At 39.0% G+C, this 25,573-nt stretch overlaps 1 protein-coding gene across 1 annotated transcript in view; it reads right to left on the minus strand.

The window, feature by feature from the left end:
• TRPC6 (transient receptor potential cation channel subfamily C member 6) overlaps nt 1-25,573 on the minus strand; it is an 833,374-nt gene that overhangs the window by 178,810 nt on the left and 628,991 nt on the right. The window contains exon 6 of the mRNA XM_085624063.1: nt 13,301-13,528. Within this exon, the coding sequence (XP_085480189.1) occupies nt 13,301-13,528 (228 nt within the window). The remainder of the gene's footprint in view (nt 1-13,300; nt 13,529-25,573) is intronic.

Raw genomic sequence — 25,573 nt, forward strand, 5'->3', positions numbered from 1 at the left:
TGGTAGTAGGGAAACAGAAAGCCTTGTACCTTCAAACTCAAAGCATGAAATCATCCCTGATATGTAAGTCAAGCAGTACAGTTTCAAGTATTAAAAGGCTTAATAATTAATACAAAATATAAATAATTTAAATTATGGTCGAGATGTGTTTCGGAGGCATACTACCCCCTAACTTCACCAGTGGCAGAACAAAAGCCCATTCATGACCACAGAAGAGAAACTTTCAGTCAGTCTGCCATTAGTCAATGTGGTCTCTTGAACTTTGAAAACTGTTATCTCCTGAACATTTGACACTAAAAAAGCAGGACACGCTCCTCTACACAAACGTGTTAAAGGAATTACATTTGCCCTAGTGGTTACCCCACTTTTTTGCTCTGGAAGTCAAATTATTACCACTTCTCTCCTCCTCAGCGAGTATATATCCATTTAAAATGTTTCCTTTCATTCTCAGTGCAGGTACTGTTAACGTGGGACATTACTAACACTGTCAGGTCATTGGTTTGACAATGGAAGATGTCATCTATCACAATATAGTACCATGTACGCTGTTTGCGGAATTATATTACCTGAGTTAAGATGTTCTAGTGTATGACAAGTAAAATATGTCTCATGTTGTCTTTTTCTATCACAGAGAAAGAAAAACATGATACAAAAAGTAGAGATAAAAAGGACAAATGGAAGAAGAGTGAACAAAAACGGAACAATATTAAAATTGAAAAAAGTTTGCATTAAACCCAATAGACAATATAGATATGACTGAAAAACAACCTAATGTCTATTGGGGCACTAACCGAGACCTAGGCAACAAGGGAGGTCAACCTGCATGTGTACAGGCTTGGGGTGAAGCAGGCGTTTGTCATGGTCGCACCTTTTATGTTCAATCTTAAAGCAAATTTTGGAATGGAAACATGCCCTGCTAGACAACGGTGAATGTCGGATTTAAAGAGGACTCCTTGGGCTCACCTATTCATGCTGAGGACCCTCATTGATCTCTGTATAACTGACGAATAAACGCAGAGCAGGATTTCAGATTTCAGATGGCTGACACCCAATATAAGAATATCAGATGCAGGACCTGCATTTATATGGTGGGGTCTTCGTCTGTTTAGTCCTTCATGATGGTTCTCTGACATTATATCGAGACCACAAATATCGAATTACAGAATTATCAAAACTTAAATAACAATAACAAAAATGGCGAGACCCTATACTTTATTAAAATAGTCATAATTATCAGAAACAAAATATTAACATCAAAAATATCTAATTTAACATATATTAAAAACAAAAATATCAGAAACAAAAATATCGTGGCTTATAACTAACCAATAGACTATGTCAAAAATATTAAGATCAACAGTATTGACTACATAAATTTCAATAAAACAAGTAGCTGTAGAAAATACAAAAAAACAATATTTAAACAAACAACCAACAAAAAATATATCCCACAATAACTACACTTTTTGAATAAAGTAATTATTTTACTTAACCAGAATAATACATTTAAAATATGTCAACGTAAAACTACTCTAAATTAGAAATTACACATTTTAAATCCCAATTACATACACCACATATTTATATTTTCAAAAAAATATAATTTATTTTAGTCAAAATAAATACATATAATATTAAATGAAATAAGTAATCTCGAATAAAAAAATAAAAAAAACATTAATTGCAATTTTCCAAATTTGGGTAGTAGATCAAATATAATTAAAAGGAAGCTAAAACAATCAATAAAACAAAACTATTCAAAAGTATAACCAATAAAATAGCTTAACCAATTAAACAACCAAATAAAAGCCATAGTAATTTAACTAAAACAGTAGCTCAAAGACTCCAAGCACGTGAAGAGGAGGAAACTGTTGGATTTTCCCTGCAAGACAGAAGGCTTCAACATATGCATCCACTTCTTCAAGTAAATAACAATTATACTTAAAATAGGAAGTTCAATAACTTTAGCTTTAAACAACAATTCTTAATAAACAATTACTAACACACTTGTTACCGTTTATTCTTTCCTAAATATTATTCAAGCTTTAAGGAAACTTCATCCACAAGCACACAACAATGACCACAAAAAAGTAAGTATATCTAAAAAATTACTTTAAACATACTAAAAAAGTAACATTTAAAAGTCTGAATAACCTAAATGACCTTAAACATCAAAAACATAAGTGAAAAAAATAAAACTACATTTTCTCTTCCAACAGAAAAAAAGTACCTGTTTCAAGAAGAAGTTTGACAAAGAAAAAGTTTAAAACTAGAGAAAACTTTGCTAAACAAGATACAAGTAATTTAAAAACAAAGGAAAATGTCTATTTAACTGTATACTAATAATTTTTTTTCTAATAACAATTTTTCTATATACATGTTATTACATCAAATAAAGACATGATGATCAAAGGTGCAATATTTATAACATCACAGAAGGGGACATTTTTACTGTGTTACATGGGATGCACGCACAGTCAGGAAAATGCTTCTGCTCAACGTATTCATTGGAAATGTACTAAATATTATTCTAATGAATGTTATGGGAGGACAACTACCAGAGAAACTGTAGTGATTAATGTAAAAGAGCATAACCACCCTTTCAATGGAGCAGAGAAAGAAGTATTAGAAAAGGCACTAGATCCTAAGAACCTACAGCAAAAAAACTTAAAGATATACTACCCCACATACCAGAACATATAACAGGACAGTTACCATCAATACGCACTTTAAAATGCCTTATAACTCGAACTAAAAGCTCCACCAGCAAAACCACACCTGCTCCTAAAACATTCAGAGATATAGACATCCCATCACAGCTTACAACGACCCATATGTAGAAGCAATTCCTATTTTATGACAATAAAAGCCCTGGCAAACATTCAGAGATATAGACATCCCACCACAGCTTACAATGATCCACAGGGAGAAGCAATTCCCTTTTTTATGACAATAAAAGCCATGGCAAACGTATACTTATATTTGCTACCTTTACAAACTTACTAAAACCAGCACAATGTCAAACATGGATGATGGATGACACATTTAAAATGTGTCCCAAACCATTCCAACAACTATACACCATCCAAGGGAAAAGTTAAACCAGATTCAGCAACAGACAAACTATTATCCCCCAAAAAAGTATTACTGACTTTGAGCAAGCTATGACCCAATCTATACTAAAAGTATACCTCCACACAGCCATACAGGAATGTTACTATTATTTTGATAAAAGTATTTGACGTCACCTACAGAATTCTGCACTGTGTGGAACACGCCACAAGCAGCCAATTTGCCTTTGAAATCAAAACAAATATTGCACTAGCCTACGTCCCTGTGACTGAAGTAGCCAATCATTACAAACTCCGAATAGAAAGTCCCCATTACCAAAATAATGAAGACAAACCAGCTCCCCTAATGGACTACTGTGAGGACCCATGGCTAGGCAGACTACATAGGTCAGGACACAGACACAGCCAAAGTTGCACATGCAATGATGGAATATCTATAACAGCTCCTTGGCACAGGAGGCAAAAACAAACACCACAGTGGACGGATGGCATAATGCCTTCCAATCCAAATAGGAAGAACTCAACCTACCCTGCACAAATTGCTAGATGCCTTACAAAAAGAGCAAAGCTAACCTAAACCAAACAAGCTAAAAAAATGTATGAACATCTATAAGTCAAAGTAAGACTATTTATAAACAACAAAGGACTAGCTGATTTAGAAGAAAAAGCCAAATCCATCCTCTAAAGCAATATAAAATGTACTAGGAATCTAAGAAATCACAACATATTACACCAAAATAACTGAAGCAGATTTTTTAAAACTAATAATATATTATTATTATACCAGTGGCAAAATAGTTTTAATTTTGCATTACTCACTTAGAAAAGAAAAATAATAATACATTAGTTTAAAAAATATTTAAAATTATTTAATACATAAAACAAAGTAATAAACTACCTACACATAATTTTAAAAATACATCACATAGTTTCAACAAAACATCATAGTACATATATCAGCATAACATGACATTTCCCAGCCATAGTAAATTAATAAAATTAACCTACCATTTTATTGTTTCAGATCTCTTTACAAATGCGCATAGTCCCAAAAAGCAATCCACCAAAAAGTTGTTTAAACAGTAGTTCCATAAAAACAAGACAAAGAGTTTAAAAAAAAGAACCACTCCAGGAAACATGAAAAACAAGGAAATCTACATTATAAGAAATAGATTATAATAAACTAATTCAGATTTCCCTAAACAAAACCAAAAATAAACGGGATGTCCGACTTCCAATTGAGCAGGCAAGAAAAAATAAAACCTGCAAAAAAATAGACAAAACACTCTCCCACACAAAACACTACATTACCAAAAATATACATACATAATATAACTATACACAAAAATAGTCAGCAAAGCACACATAAATTACATTGAAAAAGACTTTAATTCATACAACATACAATATACCAACGCAATGGCAAATAGCATCCAAAAAAACAATAAAACACACAATAAACTCACAAATAACAACAGACATATCACATACATAACTATCTTACCTCCCCACCTAAGAAATACCATACAAATAGGTAGAAAGAAACCTACCTTTACCGACAAAGAGCAGCACCCAACCGTGATTTCTGCCCTCCATGAACCACCCAACAATGACACCAGTAGACTACCAAATTGAGTTAACGGTAGAAAAAAATGGCTGCCTAATAAAAGTTGAAAAAAGAATATCCCCTAATAGGAGTCAATTGTAAAAATAGCACAAATGTTATAAACATGTATATTAAAATGTTTACAAATGTTGAAAATATAAAACACATGTACAACAATGTTTAAAAATGAATACATTTTTAAAATATATATTAAATAACATAACATATAAAAAAATAATATAAAAATAATTATGTTAAATAACAGCATAAAAATGTATGTAAAATATGTTTGTAAAAAATATGAAAAACTGCACAATGTTTTATTACAAAATATGAAAATGTATAAATCTGAAAATGTATTCATAAACATTTCTTTTGCATTTGTTTAACAATTATTATATTAAAGTCAAAACTGACAATTTATTTTGAATAAATATATATCAAAAATATAAAAAGTTGCAATAACCGTTTTTTTCTTCAAAATAAAAAAAATTACATATGTATTGTTTTCTTCTAATAATTATTCATGTTAAAATAATAATGAATTGCAAACACTACACTTTTTTACTATACCAGTGCAGACATAACACATACTACTCCCACTTCACTACAAACAAACTAAACACTTATCCATAGCACCAAATACTTCAAATTATCGGTTCCCACTGCAATACAACTTACCTCAAAGAAGCTTTCGAACACTCACTGAAACACAAAATATGTCCGGGAGGGTGTTGGATACTAAAGGGTCAACAATTACAATTCCCACTCCAATATAACAATGCAGGGAAGGTGCTGGACACTAAAGAGGCAATATGAAGCATTCCCACTCAATAAAACTTATCTCAGGGAAGGTTTTGAACACTAAAGGGTTCAAAATTTACTTAACCCACTGCAATCTACCTTAACTCAGGCAAGGGTCTGGACATTAAAGGAACAACATTTAGGGCCTAACTAGAATGTTGGCCCATCAGAAACCGCAACACAATCCCTTACGGATGGCGTTTTGCTATCAGGATTAAGATGGCAGTTTCAGAGAGGCTTTCCATGTCGGGCTTTTCAATATGGAAAGCCTGTCGGAAAGCGACTTAGGGGGCCCCTAGCAGGGCCCCTATCTCTCAGTGTACTCCAGTTGGGAGCTTGGAGGGGGAACCAATGGTCCCCCCAGTAAATGCCTGCACCGTGGAGCAGGCACCTTGAGGTGCCTGCGACACGGTACAGGGATTCACAGAAACTCGCATTTCTCTATGAAAGCTTGTGCTGCAGCCGATTTCCAACTACAGCACAAGTTCCTATAGAGAAAGGGAAGTCTGCGACTGCACCATATGTGGTCGCATCGTTATGGGGGTGCAGAACCGCCCACCTATGGTTGGTCATTTCTCACACCGAGACGTCTACCTGACATCGTATTAGGCCCCTCACTGGACCATTCCCACTGCAATAAAACTTGCCTCAAAGAAGGTTCTGTACACTAAAAGGGTTAAATATACCTTTCCCACTCCATAAAAAAATAAGTCAGGGAAGGTGTTGGACACTAAAAGGGTAACAATTACTATTCCAACTTCAATGTAACTGAACACAGGAAATGTGCTGGACACTAAAGAGGCAACATTAAACATTCCCACAGCTATTCAACTTGTCTGAGGGATGGTTTTAGACACTAAAAGGGTTAAATATACTATTCCCACTCCAAGATAAAGTAAGTCAGGGAAGGTGTTGGACCCTAAAGAGGCGACAATTACTATTCCCATCCCACTCCAATGTAACATAACACAGGGAAGGTGTTGGACACTAAAAAGGCAACATGAACCATTCCCACTGCAATAAAACATATCTCAGGAAAGGTTTAGGACACTCAAAGGGGCAACATTTACTATTCTCACTGCAGCATAACTTAGCTCAGGAAAGGGTCTAGACACTAAAGGGGTATCATTCACTATTTCCACTTCAATATCACTTAACTAAAGGAAGGTGCTGGACACTAAAAAAGCAACATTAACCATTCCCACTGCAATAAAACATCCCTAGGAAGGTTATGGACACTAAAAGGGTTACATATACCATTCCCACTCCAAGATAAAATAAGTCAGGGATGGTGTTGGGCACTAGAGGGGCAACAATTACTATTCCTATTCCAATGTATCTTAACACAGGTAAGGTGCTGGACACTAAAGAGGCAACATGAACCTTCCCAATGCAATAAAACGTATCTCCAGGTAGATTTTGGACACTAACATGGGTAACATTTACTATTTTCATGACAATCTAACTTAACTCAGAGAAGGGTCCGGACACTAAAGGTGCAATATTTACTATTCCAACTCCAATATCACTTAACCAGGGAAGGTGCTGGACACTAAAGAGACACCATTAAACGTTTCCAGTGCAATACAACTTAACTCAAGGAAGGCTATGGACATTAAAAGGGTTAAATATATTATTCCCACTCCAAGATAAAATAAGTCAGGGAAGGTGTTGGACACCAAAGGGGCAACAATTACTTTTCCCACTCCAATGGAACTTAGCACAGGAAAGGTGCTGGACACTAAAAAGGCAACAAGAACCATTGCAACTACAATGCAGCTTATCTCAGGGAAGGTTTTGGACACTAAAAGGGGCTATATTTACTATTGCCACTGCAATCTAACTTAACTCAGTGAAGGGTCTGGACACCAAAGAGGCAAGATTTACTATTCCCACTCCAATGTCACTAAAGTCAGGGAAGGTGTGGTACACTAAAAATGCAAAACTAACCATTCCCACTGCAATACACCTTACCTCAAAGAAGGTTTTGGACACTACAGGGTTAGAAATACTATTCCTACTCCAAGAGAAAATAGGTCAGGTCAGGGTCATGACTGATTTGCATATGGCTGGGCTTACACTGAGGTGGCATGGTGAGCAAAAGAACAATGGGTTGGGATGCTACCCCGAGTGATCGCCAGTAGTTAGACCAATTGCAAGCTTTCTTCCCATCACCTTTTGTGTGTTTGTATGTACCACCTAAAGTGGCATGGGTATTCCCAGACGTGGGACCCTTGCTTCCTGTGCCAATGGATTCAGGCTAGCCTAGCTAATGAGCAGTGATACTCTGAAACCGGTCCCAGGAGACTTGTTTACCGTCCAGGGAGGACCTGGCTTGGCAGTTCAGGCTGTACTGTTCCCATGAGAAGCAGGGTCAAGACTGATTTGAATATGGCTCGGTCCAAACTGGGGTGATCTGGCGAGCAAAATAACGATGGATTAAACCCAGATCTGTGTCTGGGGGTAAGTGTTTGAAAAGTTTCAACACTTCGGCCATCATTTTATTTTGTGATGTTTTTAAATAGACTGTTCTCACTCCCAGAGAAAATAAGTCAGGGAAGGTGTTCGACACTAAAAGGGCAGCAATTATTTTTCACACTCCAATGTAACTTAACAAAGGGAAGGTGCTGGACAATAAAGAGACAACATGAACCATTTCCCCTGCAATACAACTTTTCTCAGAGATTGTTTTGAACACTAAAAGGGGCAGCATTTACTATTTCCATTCCAATATGATTTAAGTCAGGGAAGGTGCTGGACACTAAAGAGACAACATTAACAACTCCCACTGAAGAAAAACCGATCTCAAGGAAGTTTATGGACACTAACGTCCCGATTACGATGCGGTTTGGAAATAATTCTGACCGAATCGGTTTGGGAATGGTTTCCGACCGACCGATTATGATGCATGCGGGTGCTTCCAGATACGATTCGGTCGAACTCTCATTGACTTCAATAGGAGCCTATGTTCCGACCGAATGCATAGGCTCCCATTGAAGAAATGGTGGCAGGGGGAAATTGGACACCCTGTGGTGGGCTCCCCCTGGTACCTGCCACACTGTGCATGGCTGGTAAGGGGGGACTCACGGGTACTCCCGTGGGACCGATTGGGAAGGCTCCGGGTGCAAGGGGCCTGCTACGGGCCCCCAAAGTTGGATTACGACTGCTGATTCAATTCGGACTGCATGATTCGGAAAGGCTGGCCGAATCCAGCATTGTAATCGGTCGTTCTGAAATGCAGCCCGTAGAAATTTACTAGTCTGCTCCGTACGGCTCTCTCATTCTGAATGCCGTCAGGTTCGGATTAGGATATTCCTAATGCCTAACTCGCATCCTAATCTCTTTGTCGGAAACCTTTCCGATACGATTGGAAAGACATGTTCCCGATCCGATTTGAATGGGGCAAATGCCGTTAGGAGGCCTTCCAAACTGCATCATAATCAGCCCCCAAAAGGGTTACATTTAATTTACCCACTACAACATAAATTAAGTCATGGAAGATGTTGGACACTAAAGGGGCAATATTTACTATTCCCACTACAATTTCACTTAAGTTTTTCAATATTTTTTACCATTTTTACAACATTAAAAAAAGAATTACAATTGTTTTTAAATGTTCTAAACTTTTTGTACATATCATTTTTTTTTACAAAGGAATATTAATAATTTATCATCAGATATCACATAACAATTTACTTTAAAAAATATATTTTTCAATTTTGTTTAGTAACTAAATAATTTATTCATTTTTAGATTTTTTTTAAATGTGTATTTTTTTATAATGAATATCATTCTTTTACAAAATTACAATATTTTGTGCCCTGAGTAAACTATAACTCTCGCCCCCGCCATATACAGTTTTCTCATCAATAATTTCATTTCAAATGTTGCAGTGATATTATCAGTGATGTCATAGAAGATCTCCTGAGTGATGTAATATGTGAGGTAATGAACAGTGCATGGGGAGGGTGTGAATTAGAGTTACCTTCGGGCACGAGTGATAGTTATTTGAGATAACCATATTATAACTGCTGAATTTCTATGGTTTTGTGTGTTTTTAGTGAGTTTCTATGGTTTGTTAAAAAAAAAAATTCCTAACTATGACATCCCTGTAACCTTTGTTTTTTTCACTGAATGTCTATGTTTTTTTAATGCTATTTCATACCTATAACGTTCCTTCAAACTGGGTGTGTTAGTGGGTGTGTGAGTGCGTGTGTGACTGGCTGTGTGGGTCTGTGAGTGGGTGTGGCAGTGGCTGTGTGGCAGTGTGACTAGGTGTGTGAGTGGCTGTGAGGGTGTGTAAGTAGTTTTGAGGGTGTGTGAGTGGTTGGTTGGGCATGTAAGTGGGTTTGTGAGTAGGTGTGCGGATCTGTGAATGTGTATGTATTTTTAATTAGGGCCTGGATCCACGGATCCACAGATCCACCCGAAGAATCCTGACATGGTAAAAAAAAAAAAAAAAAGTTTTGGGAACAATTTCTTGCCCATGAGGGATCCCTCACTCACCCCATGTCCTATGGGGTCAGGGTACCTCTACCGTGACCCCTTTTATCACTTTTGAACTTTATTTTGCCCCCTTGGAACAGAGCTGCAATGAACCAAATGGTGTGTGCAACTTTCCTCGCGGGGTGCGGCCAGCCAATCACAGCATTTCTGTTAGCACGTGGATTTGAGAATTCAAGGAGGATCTGAGGAGGATCCAGGTCTATATTCAAATTTGGATTTCAGTTAATATCCCAAAAATTACTTATTGGAATTACACCAAATAACAAAAAGGGTTATTTCTGGACCAAGAGCTACCTTTGTGCCAAATTTGGTGTAATTTCGTCCAGCGGTTCAGGCTGTAGTCGTATCTGAAATCTCAATGGAAATTAACATTGGCAAAACACTTTTTTTAGCGTCCCCCTTTTTCTCCGCCCACGCTTGATGGAATGCCTCAAAACTTTCAATGCAGCAACAAGAATCACCGGCAAACTTCAATTTTGTGAAGCTTCGTCAAACGGCCCCAAAGATATAGGGAAGTCAAAAAACACTTTTCCTATGGAAACATGGTCCTAACTATAACTACCTACTGGTGAGAGACAGAAGGTAACATATGTATATATAGTTAGTAGGTTATTTTATTATATATATATATATATAATCACTGAATAAACTAAAGGTTTCAGGCACATTATAGTTAGAAATTAGCATTTTAAAAACCTTAGAAATTCACTGAAAAAACCATATGTTTCAGGGGCCTTATAGTTAGTTGGAAATTTCCCTCGTACAAAGCCAGAGAAATTCCACCGTTATAGTTAGTTCAGCTAACTATAACTCGCACCCCCGTAATGCACTGCTAATGACGTCACATATTACATCATTCATGACATGGTCAGTGACATCATTGATGACATCTCAAATGACATCACCGATGACATCACTGATTACATCATACAGTGACTGTGTGTTTCTGTAAAGTTTACATTTGTTTTATATATATGCCAAGCTGTATTGAAGAATGAGTGGTTGTATAAGTGTCTGTATGGAGGATCTAGTAGGTGTGTGACTGACTGTATAAGTGAGTGATTAAATGTGTCTTACTGAATGCATGGGTTAGTGACTAAACTGTGTGAAAGTCTGTATCAGTCTGTCTGTTGTTGTGTAAGCTGCTGCATAGGTTGGTGAGTAGCTGCATGATTGTCTATATGAGTTATTGATTGCTTGCCTGAGTATTTGTATGGCTGCCTGAGTGTCTGTGTGTGTGGGTGGGAGGTGTGTGAGTGGTTGATTCACTGGGTGCATGGGCTCAAGAGTGCATGTGGAAACAGCTGTATGGGTGGGTGAGTGTGTCTAAGAGTGTGTTGGTGAGTGAATGGATGTTTCAGTGGTACATGTGAAAGTAACTACATATGTAAAATTCAGAATATGTGAGTGATGGTGTATATAAATAACTATATGTGAGAGTCAGTAATTGTGAGAGTGGCTGCATGGATGAGTGTGTATTTGTATCAGTGATTCTATAAGAGTAATTATGTGTTAGTATCGTATGAATAAGTGAGCTGGTGTCTGCATAACTGTATAGGTGAGTAAATGGAAGTATGATTGATTCATTGCATGACTGACTAGCTGTGTCAGTAACTCTGAATATGTGGCAGTGTGTGAGTGTCTGTATAGGGGTATTAGTGCATATGATAGTGTTGTATTGATGAGTGACTGCATGTATGAGTGACTGTATGGGTGAATGAGTGGATGTGTGTGTAGACCTCAGAACAAGTCAGTGCATATTTAGTAACTGGTATTGATGTGTCTATTTTTCCGAAAATGGTAGTCTGTATTTTAGAGTGGGTGTATCAAAGGTTATACTCAGGTGTGAGGAGGTGCATCAGCTTTTCACGTGTATGATGCCATCAGTGATGTCATCAGTGATGCCATTTAAGATGTCACTGACCATGTAATGAATGATGTAATATGTGATGTCATCGGCAGTGCATTACGGGGGCGCGAGTTATAGTTAGCTGAACTGACTTTAACTGTGGAATTTCTCTGGTTTTGTACGAGGGAAATGTCCAACTAAGCATAACATCCCTTAAACCTATGTTTTTTTCAGTGAATTTCAATGGTTTTTTAAATGCTAATTTCTAACTATAATGCCTGTAAAACCTATGGTTTTTCAGTGAATTTCAAAGATTTTTTAAATGGTAATTTTGATCTATAATGTCCCTGAAAACTATGTTTTTTTCAGTGAATTTCAAAGGGATTTTAAAGAGAGAGCAAAAGTTGCATAAAAGTTGTAATCGAAAAAGGACTCGCTGTGTGGAAACGCGTTGGTGTGTGGCATGGACACGATTGTTTGGCTAAATAAATTGCTGTGAAGTGCATTATTCACTGGAGTGCAACGTTCTTCCTTAATTGGATACATATCTCGGAGATGGGTCAATCTCCGATGTGAGCACCGGCCTGAGCGAGCGCGCTGCAACAGACAGCATTTGCTTTTCGTATATATATATAAAATATCACATTTGTCCCGCTGTAGCTATACCCACAAGTAAGTGTGTATCATTTTAACAGAGACACAAAGCATAATGAATGGATTAACTGAATGATTCTTATCCTCTGGTAATGATTTGTGGCCGGATTCCAGTCCAACATTTTTGATTGCTGTGCCATCATATACAGTGACCAACTAAATTTAGATCTTTCTTGGCCCTACCTTAAAATGGATGGCTCAGCTCAAAATGCTAAGCCTCTCTAAACATTAACACCGGCAACAACCATCTGTTGTTAGTCCCATTAGTAAGCTGTCGTTTCAAACCTAACAGCACAAATATATATGTGTTGTATGCATGATTAGCAGACCACATGCCATTACAGACGAGCAACTCCAGAGGTTAAAAAAAAAAAACAGGAATATTTTTGGCAGACTGAATTCCTCATACACAGGATGATTACAGATTGTTAAACCGGGCTAGAATGCAGTAACACATGACAGGCGTGTGATGTTAGTCGCTCATTATAATTATTACTGTTTTTAGTTAGAATGAGGCATAACATTATCCGGAAAATCTGATATGTGAGAAAGGAACAATACTGAATGATTACAGCTATTTCTATAGCTGTGTTTTACATAACGTTTGTTCACAATGAGTTCAATGAAACAAACATTTTGAAAGAGGGTGCAAGGTTCACTACATTTTCATTTTATGAAAAATAAAAGAGGTGGTCTGGATGAGCAACTATTAGCCATGATAAGAACTATTTGTTTGAAAATCAATTAAAATCTACTTATATGGAAACAAAGTGAGCTGCTGACAGATGTTTTCACTGTGTACTGACTCACCAAAAGTGTAGTATTCTATTTCAGGAGGCAGGGTTGCATTGGCCCAGTCCTTGATGGTCTCATCAACATAGTTCTGAGCTCTGGAGGCATGCCAAAATGCCATGAACCTTGCAATGAATGATGCTGCAAAAATTGCTAACATTCCGAAATCAAGAATATTCCATAACTCAAACATATATTCCCGCGGGCCTTGAGACCAGATTTCCTTGCACTCTGACCATATCATACCTGGAAAAAATACAGAAAAGGCAAATAAGAAAAATGTTCCTTTGATATTTTAACATGAATAGTAAACTGTAATACAGGTATCTTTATTCATTTGACATTCACTCCGTGATGTCGGACACAAATAATCTCCAGTGCCTAAACTCCCTCCACAAGCAGACAAAACACAATTTTCTTTAAAGAGAGTATATGAAAGAATGCGCTACTTTTGTTTTTGAGCTACTTAACCTAATTGCCACTATGTTTTTATGTTTAAAAACACTGACAAACATGGTTTAATCTAGTGATGAACTTTTGCTACCCCACACTTTTAAAGCTAAACTGGAAGCACTCTCTACAGAAAAAGACTGAAGTGTGCTTTCGGAAAGGTCAGTCTGCTGTTACACCTTATATTCTGTTTACTAAATCCTAGTTCCTTTATAATTTATCCTCACCCCATGTAACCTCTATGAATTTGTATGTTTTTAGTAGGTAAGTCAATGCCGGTCTGAGTTGTTTGCTGGGCTGTACACTATTCAAACTGAATTGAATGAATTGTACAAACCATATTCATATCAATCAACAATATGTATAGCTAGTTATGTTCTACCTATAATGTTGTGCAACCAAGTTTTCATGGTTCGGACCACAGCTGTGGTCTGATACTTGCTAATCTGCTTGTTGTATCTAGTATGTTCCATCTCTTGGGAGAGGTGTTGTGCATCTGTCTCGTGCTATGTTACCCCACGCTGCATGTTTTTTGCAGAATGTGTGACTCTCACTTTATGGGAAGTAGGGGCATATTATCAAGCACGGCGTTAAAATTATCGCCACTTTAGCGGTAGAAAACTGCCACTAAAGCGGCGATAATGGGCTTGATAATATGCCGCAGAGAGTTCCAATAGAAGCCCATGTTGACACCAGAACATGGGCTACTATGGAAATTCTCAAGGGCATATTATCAAGGTCATTATCGCCGCTTTAGCAGCAGTTTTCTGCCACTAAAGCGGCGATAATTTTAACGCCGTTTCTTGATAATATGCCCCGTAGTTCTGTAGGTGTTGGTGTCAAATGGAGAGCGAGCCAAGAGCTAGGTTGTGACAGGCCATGCAGGTCTAGAATGGCTTCCATACTTCTCCTTAATAATGGGGATGAATACCTGAACTTACACCAGCCACACTTTCTAATCAGAGAGAACTGCTGCACTTAATCATCTCACTTGCCAAACAGAAGCATAGAGTTTTACCGCTGTCCGGTGCACAACAGCTGTGGAGAAACTTCTCCTGCGCTTGCGACTTCAAGAGTAGAGCCGCTCTGTGAAGTATTGCTTAAGTGTGGGCTCACTGACCAACATGCTTTTAATCCTGTGCCTTCCACATCAAGAAAACTAGGCCTCCACTCCAAAACCTTACTGGGCCATTGGTAAGGCGCTCAATGACAATAAAACAACGCGGCCAAAAAGGCACTTGGCAGAAACAGTCATATTCCACAAGCTTTCATTTGACAGCTTTGGTAACACATTTATATGGGCTATGTAGTCCCATTTATAACTGTTCTCCTCAGTGATGAGCATGTCCGAACCAGGTGGTGAGTGGCCCTGTTTTATGCAACATTGGCGCCTTGGGAACTAGATCGTGAATGCAGTAAGTGGCACACTTTTATTTTCGAAACTTGCAGTATCCAATTTCATAACAACATTGGGTTTTTATCATACATTTTGCATTAGAAGTAACAGAACTATTCAGATCTGCTTTAAAATAACCATGAATCTTATTCTCCGACATTGCACTGTGTTAGGAATCAGCACCCTATTTCTTTAATTTCTTTATAATCTGGAACAGTCACAAGGATAGAGGAAATGGATGCCATGTTACCACCACCTTCCTTAAAGTCCATGGTGTACCGCAAAGACCCTACAAGGAGTGGTACCATTAATTCAGTGTGCATTTGGGGCTCTACATGGCCATCATTTTAGAGCCAGTAGAAAACAGTTACATTTTGGAGCACTGTTTGGGATTTGAAGGACAAAGAGTGTTCGCACGTCCTCCTGAAATGTTGGCATTTAATGGTGAAGTACTGGGTGAGTATGAGGAGGTAATGAAGTCACTTGAAAAACAAATTGTTACCCCAAAAAGCCTTGTCTATATGCGCTTTACAATTTTTTCAAGTGAACAATTTGCTGGAAAATCTGTGGGCTCATACATAACTACACTGAGAGGTCTAGCAGCGAAATGTGAGTTTACGGAGCTAGAGGAATCTATTATCAGGGTACAAATTGTTTCAAAATGTTACAACAAGAAAATCCAGGAAAGGCCCGTGCCAAGCATGGACATGTTACTTTAGGAAGCCGTTGACATTGCCAATAGCATACATTATTGCCAAGGAGAAGTTAATGAAATCAATCACTGTGTCAACCTGTCAGTGATGGCAATCAAATCTTCACAAAGAACAACAGGACATGGAGGTTGTTATACTGTCTGTCTGCAATATCAGCACTTCCTTTAGATGTGGATCTACAAAGCACATTGCCAAGAGTAAACTATGTTCTGCCATTATTAAGACATATATCAAATGTGGAGCAATAGGACATTTTTCCAGAGCGCCTACAAATGTGGGGGAGAAAATAGATGTGTGCACAGTGGAAGTGACGGTGAAACTTGAGAGTGTTAATTGGCTAGTTCTATACGTGAGGGTATATAAAATCAAGGAGCAGAATGTTTTTGGGTCTGTGAAGGATATCATAGCTGATGTAGTGATTGATGGCATGCCCTAAATTTCTTGGATGATTCAGGGGATAAAATAATGTTTATGTAGAAAGAAACAGTGAATGCATGTTGTAATGAGGTCCAGCAGGCAAGATGCAGTTTCAGTGGATGTATTAGGTTCAGTTGCAGGTTGTTATGTCCCTATGAAGCAGCCCCACCAGGAGCAGCCTGCCTGCTGCTCAGCCCATGGTCCCACTGGGATACTTCACCTCACAGGCACCCACTTATTCTGTCCCGCATCATCACACCAACATTCCACGAGGCACACAGCACATTCACACTGGGATGGGCAGGTAGAGAGATAATGGCATGATAGTAACATAAGCAAGATACTACATATCCCCCTTTCTTATATAACAGAAGCATAAATATGGTAACCTGAAAGAAGTATTAACAAGAGTGAACATAAAAAGGAATTAATGTATGGTACACAAATGCAGCTGAATGAATGCAAAAAAATGAACAAATAGGAAAGAGTGAAAAGATGAATGAGGAGGGAGCAATAGATTAGATACAAACAATAGATGAAACCCATCCTTCCCTTCAATAATTTTCAAAAGAGAGGACTAAAATTAATAGGCATAAGAACCAACATATTAGAAGATTGACATAAGTGCACCTAAAGTTACCCCCCACACACACCCGCTGACCACAGAGGCATGGAACAAGGCATGACACAGCACAACAAGAACTAACCGGTTGCCTTATAACCCGACATACAAAATAACATAGGAACTGCCCCCTACTATGTATTGTAAAATAAATTCACAATACACTGTGGGAACAACTATAGACAACGAACGTCCAAATACCCAATATAGTCCATAATCCAAGGATGCAAAGAAAATAACACATCATGAGGAGAACTGAACAAGCACGTAAACAGAGAGGATGAATAAAAATACAAAAAAGTATCACATCCTCCCCATTTCATGTTAAGATGTAAAACAGTCAAGGGATAAAATGTGACATGTAGCAAAAGGTGAAAGGCACCCCAAGACTATGATCCCAACTACAAGGGAGCAAAAAGTGTCAACAGGATCCCTAACGATTGGAACATGAAGTACACACTAAAAAATGGGACTAAGAAACCCATTGTGACACCCCTCATGTAAGGGTAAACCACTCGCATCTGAAACCCGAAGAAATCATCCCTCATGTAAGGATTCATGACGAAACCGCGTATATCGGACAGACACCCATAAGAACACACCCTGTGTTGGGATTTCAAGAAAATGTGTAGATGGGGCTAACACCCATAACCCATCCCTCTCAAAAGGGTGTAACCTAATTTGAATGGGACATGACCTATAAGACCTACCCTGTGTAGGGATAATAATGTACAGCTAGTACATGTAAATGTGAATAACACCCAAGACCTACCCCAGACAAAGGGGTGGGCAGCTAATGTAAATGAGACTAAGACCCATACAAAGATACCCTGTGTAAGGGTTAAAACCCTAAAAATATGTAAATGGGAACTAGACCTGCTAAGACAACCCCCATGTAGAGGTCACTTACTGTACAAGCTAACCCAAAGCGTTCTCTCAATAAAACAATGTAAATACAGTTCCCTCATGTTGTATAAGAACATGAAACATATGAAAACGGCCAAACAATACCCATAAAACCATCGCATGTAAGATAAGTATCATGCTATGTAGCTATGTTTTGCCAGGACAAAAATATACTGTAAGGATAACGTCCACAAAGACATTATAAAAATGAAGGTAACAATGCCGAGGAGACCCATTTAAAACTATTCCAAACAATTTGACAATACATAGACTTCCTAGCGTACTGGTTGACAGACAAAGTTCTGTAAAGACCTAGTGCACAAAATGTGAAGGAGTTATCAATGACCAAAGTAGAAATGAGAGTTTCCTTTGAACGTCTGGCGAAAATCGCCACTCCAGCAACGATAATGGCATGATAGTAACATAAGCAAGATACTACAATGCAGCATAAGGTGGCCACGTGCTAGAAACATCCCATGTAATTGCGACAGCATATACAAATAAACAGTTTGATCTGGATGAGTACTTTTGGGCATACATTGAGTACATGCAATTAGATGTAAAGTGTTTGTGACGAAAAGGGCCAAGACAGTTTGGGTTTGATGCACTAGGGTATGTTATAATAGGTGCTGGGACAAAGTAAAGTGGTGTATATCACAGTGGAGTTCCTGGAGGCACATTAGAAAATGTGGAAGAAAGTAATTTTGAATCTGCTTTTGAGCGCTATCCAGGACCTATGGACAATGTGGTAGTTGATTTTCTGGATGTGGTCAATGAAGAACTAGGAGAGCTAAGGGGGTCAGAGCAAACTAATAACGTAAAATAAGACAGTGCCAGTCAGGCACAAATTAAGGTCAGATCCATTGAGCATCAGGCAGAGCCTGCCTCAATATTCAGATAAAATGTGTCAATGTGTAAAGGGAAAGTGATAGAACCAGTGGGGCACAGCCATTACATTGCTGCTGTTACCCCACATGCCATTACAATGCAAGTGTTACCACGGGGGTCAAGCAGGGTAGTGTTTTAGGGTAGAACTGGGGGTTAGGGGATGGTCGTGCAGGGGAAGTATTTTAGGGTTTAGGGTAGGGAGAGGACTGGGGTTCAGGGATTAGAGGATCGTGCAGGGGTAGTGTTTTAGGGTTAAGGTAGGAAGAGGACTGGGGTCAGGGGGTTGGGCAAAAGTAGTGTTTTAGGGTTTAGGGTAGGGAGAGGACTGGAGGTCACGGGGGTCATGCAGGGGTAGTGATTTAGGGTTTAGGGTAGGGAAAGGATTGGGGTTTGGAGGGGTCATGCAGGGTAGTGTTTTAGGTTAGGGAGATGACTGGGGGTCAGGGAGGGTCATGCTGTGATAGTGTGTTAGGGTTTAGGGTAAGGAGAGGACTGGGGGTTGGGGGTCATGCAGGGGTAGTATTTTAGGGTTTAGTGTAGGGAGAGAACTGGAGGTCAGGAGGGTCACGCAGGGGTGGTGTTTTAGCATTTAGGGTAGGGAGAGGATTGGGGTCGGAGGTCATGCAGGGGTAGTGATTTAGGGTTTATGGTAAGGTAAAGATAAGGGGTCAGGGGGGTTGTGCAGGGGTAGTGATTTAAGGTTTAGGGTAGGGAAAGGGTTTGGGGACGGGTCTTGTGCAGGGGTAGGAATTTCGGAAAGAGTAAGGGCTGGGATCGGAGGTAGTGCAGGGGTAGTGATTTAGGGTTTAGGGTAGGGCAGGGTAAGGCTACTTACCTTACACACTTTACCACGCATTCCTTTCCATTGTAATGGCATGCGTGGTAAATGAATGTGTTGTAATGGTAGGTCGTTGTAAGCATACTAGCATAGTAATACACGTGTTGTAATGGCATGTGTGGTACTAGTATGCATAGTAACATCATACATTCAGACCAGTTGAGTCTTAACTGTGGAGTACATCCTACATGGTAGGTCCTCATGTGTCATGCCAGAATAATTATTTTAGTTCCACAGGCTGCCTTTTGGTATAGCCTATGCGGCAGCAGTTTTTCTGCCTATTTAAGGGTGTAAAAGGGATTCTAGATTTACAAGATGATATCCTGATTCATGGGGCAGACAGACTGGAGCATGACAGTAGAGGGAGAGAAGCCCTGTGGATTCTGTGATAATTGCTTCGGATGAAGGGGAGAGAAGTGCATTTTTGCAGTACAGCAAGTGGAATATTTCAGTCATAAATTGACATCAGATGGCATCAGACCAAATGAGAGTTTGTTAAGAGGGATAGCTTGTGTGCAGAAAGAAACAGGTAAAAATAGAAGTGATGTCATTTCTAGGTCTATGTGAGCTCTATTTGAAATGTGTCTGTAATCTTGCCATTAAGATTGAACCTTTAACAAGGCTGTTGAAAAAGACTGAAGTATCTCGATGTGACAAGCAACAGGACTTGGCCTTTTGACTGTGTTTGAAAAGATTTACATGAAACTCCCATAGTCTGTATTTATAATCCGCAAAGAGTTTTTGCATGACGTTTGACATGAGCAATACATGGTTAGAAGCAGTTGTAATGCAGAAAGGGACAGTAGGAGAATTCACAATAGTATTTTCGTCAGGGCATTGAGGGACTTTAAGAGGTCCTTTTCAGTGTTTACACAAAGGTTCTATTATTTTGTGTGTGGGATGTTGAATATCTGCCAGGATTGAAAAATAAAAGGGGAAAATGATTGTCAAGGTGATAAAGGACTTGGACTATTTTGTAGCTGGAATCTCTGGCAATCATGATGGAAGGATAGGAGTAGAAGAATGGATCAGGAAAAAAGATTATTACAGGATACTGAAAAAAGCGTTTACTTATGAGAAATGCGCATGCGCGGGGCATAAGCTTGCGCAGTTTTCACAAGGATTACTGATAGGGCGAAGAAGAGGAGGAGGGCAGCCCAGGGACGCCGCATGGCAGGTAAGTGGTTTCTAATTTATTTTTTAATCATGTTTAATTACTTTTTATAATTGGGGGGTGGAGGCGGGGGCTAGCCAACTCCGCTTCGCTGTTTGTGTAGATTTGCCTTCTCCACGTTCTCCGCAGAATGCAGAGAGGTACAATCTCCGCACACTCCGAGGGCGGATCGGAGGTCTCCGCCCAGAGTTGGTGTGGGGATGCTTGGTATCATGCACACCATTTTTATTATGAAATTGTAAGCCTGGTCATTTGCAAAGATAAATCATGTGCATTTGTTCAGAAGGTAATCTCAGGGGCCACCTAACACTTTTGGACTGAGTGACAATTTGGAACACAATTATCCTATTCAGTACCTCAGATAAAGTATGTAACCTTTCAAGTCCTTACATAGATCACCCCATTAGCACGTCACATCTCCTATATAATGTTTTAGTATATTCTAAGCAGAAACCTTTCACTCACCAAGGGTCTGATGCTAACTGGCCCACAAAACTAACATCAGTGCGAAGGACCTATTTGAACAGGGATCACAGTTGTAAATGGTGCAATGTTTATCACATCCAGTTTTTCACGGGTAAGGTAAAGTTTTCACCCTCTGTTAAATTTTGGGGGCCATTACATGGTTTCCTTCATAGGAGTATAGGGAGAGACCAGTTTGGAAAAACTGCATGTAGAATGCTTCCTGAGTACAGAACCTCATGGATCAGGATGTCTGGACTTGGTGCAGCAGGTGTAGGTGGTGTATGCCCTGGAGGGCCCGATTGGAGCCTTGTTATCAATATAGCCACATAAGACACATTTATGTACAGTACATAGAAAAAGTTAACCTAAAGATTTGGCATGGATGCAGCCCTCCTGGATGCCCCTGTAATAAAACAATTTAATTTTAAGCAACTGTATTTAACAGCATTGAGGTCTATTGGCATGACCTGCAATGGTGAAGCTTTCTATACAAAAACTCTATCAAATATTCATCCCAACATTCTTTTTCTGTATGCTCAATTTCCAGAGTGATGTTTCTCCTGAAAGAATATGGCTCTACACACATTCAAATACTGTTTTAATTTATTTACCGCCCGATCCACCTCCTTTTGAGTTTTTATAGTATCTTTTTAATGTCTGGCTTGACAGCACAGCTGTCACAAGACAGGTAGAGAATTACCAGGAGAGTTGCTTTCATTCCTCCCATATGTTGGGAGCCAGGAGTACATGTTTTGATTAGTCAGAAGTTCTGTGCTTCCACAAAAAGTGCTTGCCCCCCATGCAGCTATGATCAATTTGTTTATTTTGTGCTTTTTGTTTACTTTTCCAGCTACCTTAGCTTGGACTGTCAGGGGTACATGAGGGACATTGCAATGCTATTAAAATGTCTTAGATAACTGGATAATTTATGTTGTTTTTCTACTGCAGCCGCATGAACGTCTGGCTTTTTGCTTTTTCATAAATACATATAAATACATATTCATTTCCATGCTATTTTAATGCTACACATTACTATACAACTTCCTTAAAGCCAGACCTATAAGCTTTGCTGATGATAGAGTGAGAGATAAGGATGGTATTTGTATCACACAAATTCAAATCGCTGTCTACACTGGGATGGACCTTTATCTAAAGCTGTGGTTAAAACCATAAATTCCAAAATATATGAATGACAGTGAAGCAGAATTTGCCACACAGGAACAACAAAGAAGGGTAATTTGGCAACCATAATGGTTTATTAACAAATTAATATATTTACAATCTCAAATTAAATCAATTAAACATAAATTAATAGTCACTGAATACAATATGCATGAATATAATCCAAATATATTGCAAGCAATTCAAATCAGTAATTGCAAGTACACGTTAATAAATAAAATTCTATTTCTATAAAGGGAAACTCCCTAATGCTAAGCAGACGTGGGTAAGTCGTAAACTCTTAAAGAAGCCGGTATCAGCAAATATAGCATTGAACGTTGAACCAAATAAATGTGCCAATCAAGGAAAGGAGAAAAGAAAATGCTCTAGAAAGAAGGTCTATCAGCAGAAATATAAGGATCTTTGGGTCTCAAGAGAGGGAGGGAACATGCATGGATGGGTGGGCAGGGCCATGTGCTCTGACTAACCTATTCAGCTTCACACATTTAAAACTTGAAATTAGGTGAAATTGATACATTGCATAAATTCCCACATATGGAAACCAAACAAAAATCAGTGTTCCTGCTGTACTTGGTGTCGACCTCTTTCTCACTGATGATACAAAGCCAAATGGCGTTCACAATATCTCACAACAGAGTATTCACCTCCTCAGACTCCCATCCTGTGCAGGTGCTGAGAATCATTGACCAACTGACTAATTGCAACAAAGATGCTCTTCACACAATAAACGAACATAAAATAATGCATTTGAAGACAACGTGGTGACTCTGGTGCCTGAAACCAAAAGAGAGTTATGCACAGCAAGCAGAAATGAAATATTTTATTTTAAGATGGAGTCAAGGACCTAAGGCCTATGTCAACACAAGTCAATTTTAGGATGCACATGTTCTAACTATAGTTAATAGAAACATTTTAAAATCACTTGTTTCACCGAATCAAAGTGTAAAGTAATGTGTGCACACATGTAATTAATGATGATGTGTGTTACAAGTTAAAATTATATTAAGCGCAAATATATGATGAGGGCTTTGCGTCACCACTAATGCATATGTGCAAAAGCACAATTCTATGCAGGCAGCTGTGTGGTGCTCTAAGAACACTCTCAACCGTTGCAAGGGATTGTCCGCCTTGGGTAACACACTGCAGTTTGCATCTGTTCTCAGACCCATTTTAAAGATCTGTAGGGGAGTTCGATAAGGCAGCAATTATAGATGTTTGTGTGTTTGCTGCTGCCTAGCAAATAATTCTTTCAGAAGCTGCTTGATTTCCACTTGGCACGCGGCTCTCAGTGCTTGTGTAAGTTATCAGCCTCACGATTCATGGGTACTTTTAATTTTAGGATCTGGACTGTAACAACTCAATTAAGAGTTTCCGATTGAGCAAGACCAGAGCCAATTCCACTTTTAGATCCTACAGTTCTGCTTTGGTCTATCGAGCCCTGTAGGTCTACTGTGCCAAGATTCTGTTCAATTTAACATAATTTAATGAGAGTTACATCCTGCAAAATCGTGCTCTCCGTTTTTACCCCAGTTCACACATTGGCGTTGTGATGCTATTTATAAGCATATTTAAACACCTGTATGGCATTGAAAGTTGAACCAACGCACTTTATAGGTTTACATCCATGTCCCCTCAGTATAACTACAGTTGATCTCTCGTCCAAACTGTAAGTATTATAATTACTATCCTTTCCTTGGATTGGTACAACTGGGCATACATTTCACCTAATTCTAAGCGAGCATGCCCCTGATAAAGTGAACAGGCATACAGAAAAGGTGAGCAGCCAATAGGAGTGAATGTGGCGTGTGTTTACATGCTTACACTGTTGTATTTTTAACTGTGGAGGCATCAGCATTAAAAAGGGAAACACTGGAGGTAAACTCTGAGATAGCTGGTTTTGGGCAGCTAGACATTTAAAGGGGCAGATTTACAAGCCCGTTGCGCCTCTTTTATGCCGCCGTTGCATCACTTTTGTGACGCAGCGGCAGCGCAAAACCAGCGCCATGCTGCGGGGTATTTACAACGTGACGCATCTGGGAGATGCGTCACGTTGTAAAGCCCTGCACCAGAAGTAGGCGTTGCTGCGCGGGGGGGGGGGGCGTTCCGTCGCAGGAACGCCTCCCAAAAGTGGCTGAGTGTAATCTACAAGATTTCACTCAGTCACTTTTGAGCCTGTGCTTCATCAAAACCCTGCGCCTGCTTGAAGCAGGCGTAAGGATTGACGCATCATTGTTAAGATAGGGCACCTCAGAGCCTAGCTGGAGCTGCGTCGCGTTTGCGACGCAACTCCAGCAATGCGCCGCCTTTTCGGCAGACATGCGTCACGCATCTGTCCGTTTTTGCCCCATGGTGCGCCGCATTGTAAATGCGGCGCATCCATGGTGGCGGAGCCGTGACGCACAATAACTGGCGCATCCCTGCTGACATGCTTTGATGCGCCAGTTATTGTAAATCTGCAACAAAGATTGTAAATATGAAGGGCTCAAAGCAGAGAGAACTCAACCATCGGGATTGAGGTTCAGTTCCTTTGACCTTCATCAGTTTCAACCCATTGAGTACGGGGGACCAAAACTCGTATTTTCAGTGGATATCTCATCATTCAGGTCAATATTATATACTTCCACATATATCGATTCCACAATATCGATAAACAACATATCTTCAATGCAAGCATATGCAGGAAGCATACATGTGCTTTTCGTAACTTCACATTTACTTATCTTTTTCATTAACAACTTTATTGTTGTTTGTGCAATGAAGTACAAGATGGCAGTAAAATAATAAAAATGTACTTTTACATAAAGACTAGAGGAACATATGGCACAAGAGATAATTAAATAATTTGTAATCAGTGCCAGATGAAGACATTGTAACAAAAACATACTTGTGACCATTTCCATATAAAGGACTGAAACGCTCAGGGAGGAAAAACATGTTGTTCAGAGCAGTACTGTCCAATGTAGAAAGAGGGAGATGAGAGCAACTCCCCTGGTCACTCCTGAGATATTGCGACATTATTTATTCATCCAGCTCTGAGCAGCGCTCCTGGCAATGGACACACTGAGGCAGCTTTTTTTTATTGAAGTTTTTTTTCAGGTATATATATATATATAACATAAGTACATTTGCATGGGAGTACTACACAGCATAATTCCGAATAACATCATCATAATAATTAGGTATCAGTAATAAACAATATCAGATTCACTGCTCCATCGCTTTTTGTCTTATTGGAAGCAT

Source organism: Triturus cristatus, chromosome 8 (genome assembly GCF_964204655.1).
Source record: "Triturus cristatus chromosome 8, aTriCri1.1, whole genome shotgun sequence".
NCBI classification, from domain to species: Eukaryota; Metazoa; Chordata; class Amphibia; order Caudata; family Salamandridae; genus Triturus; species Triturus cristatus.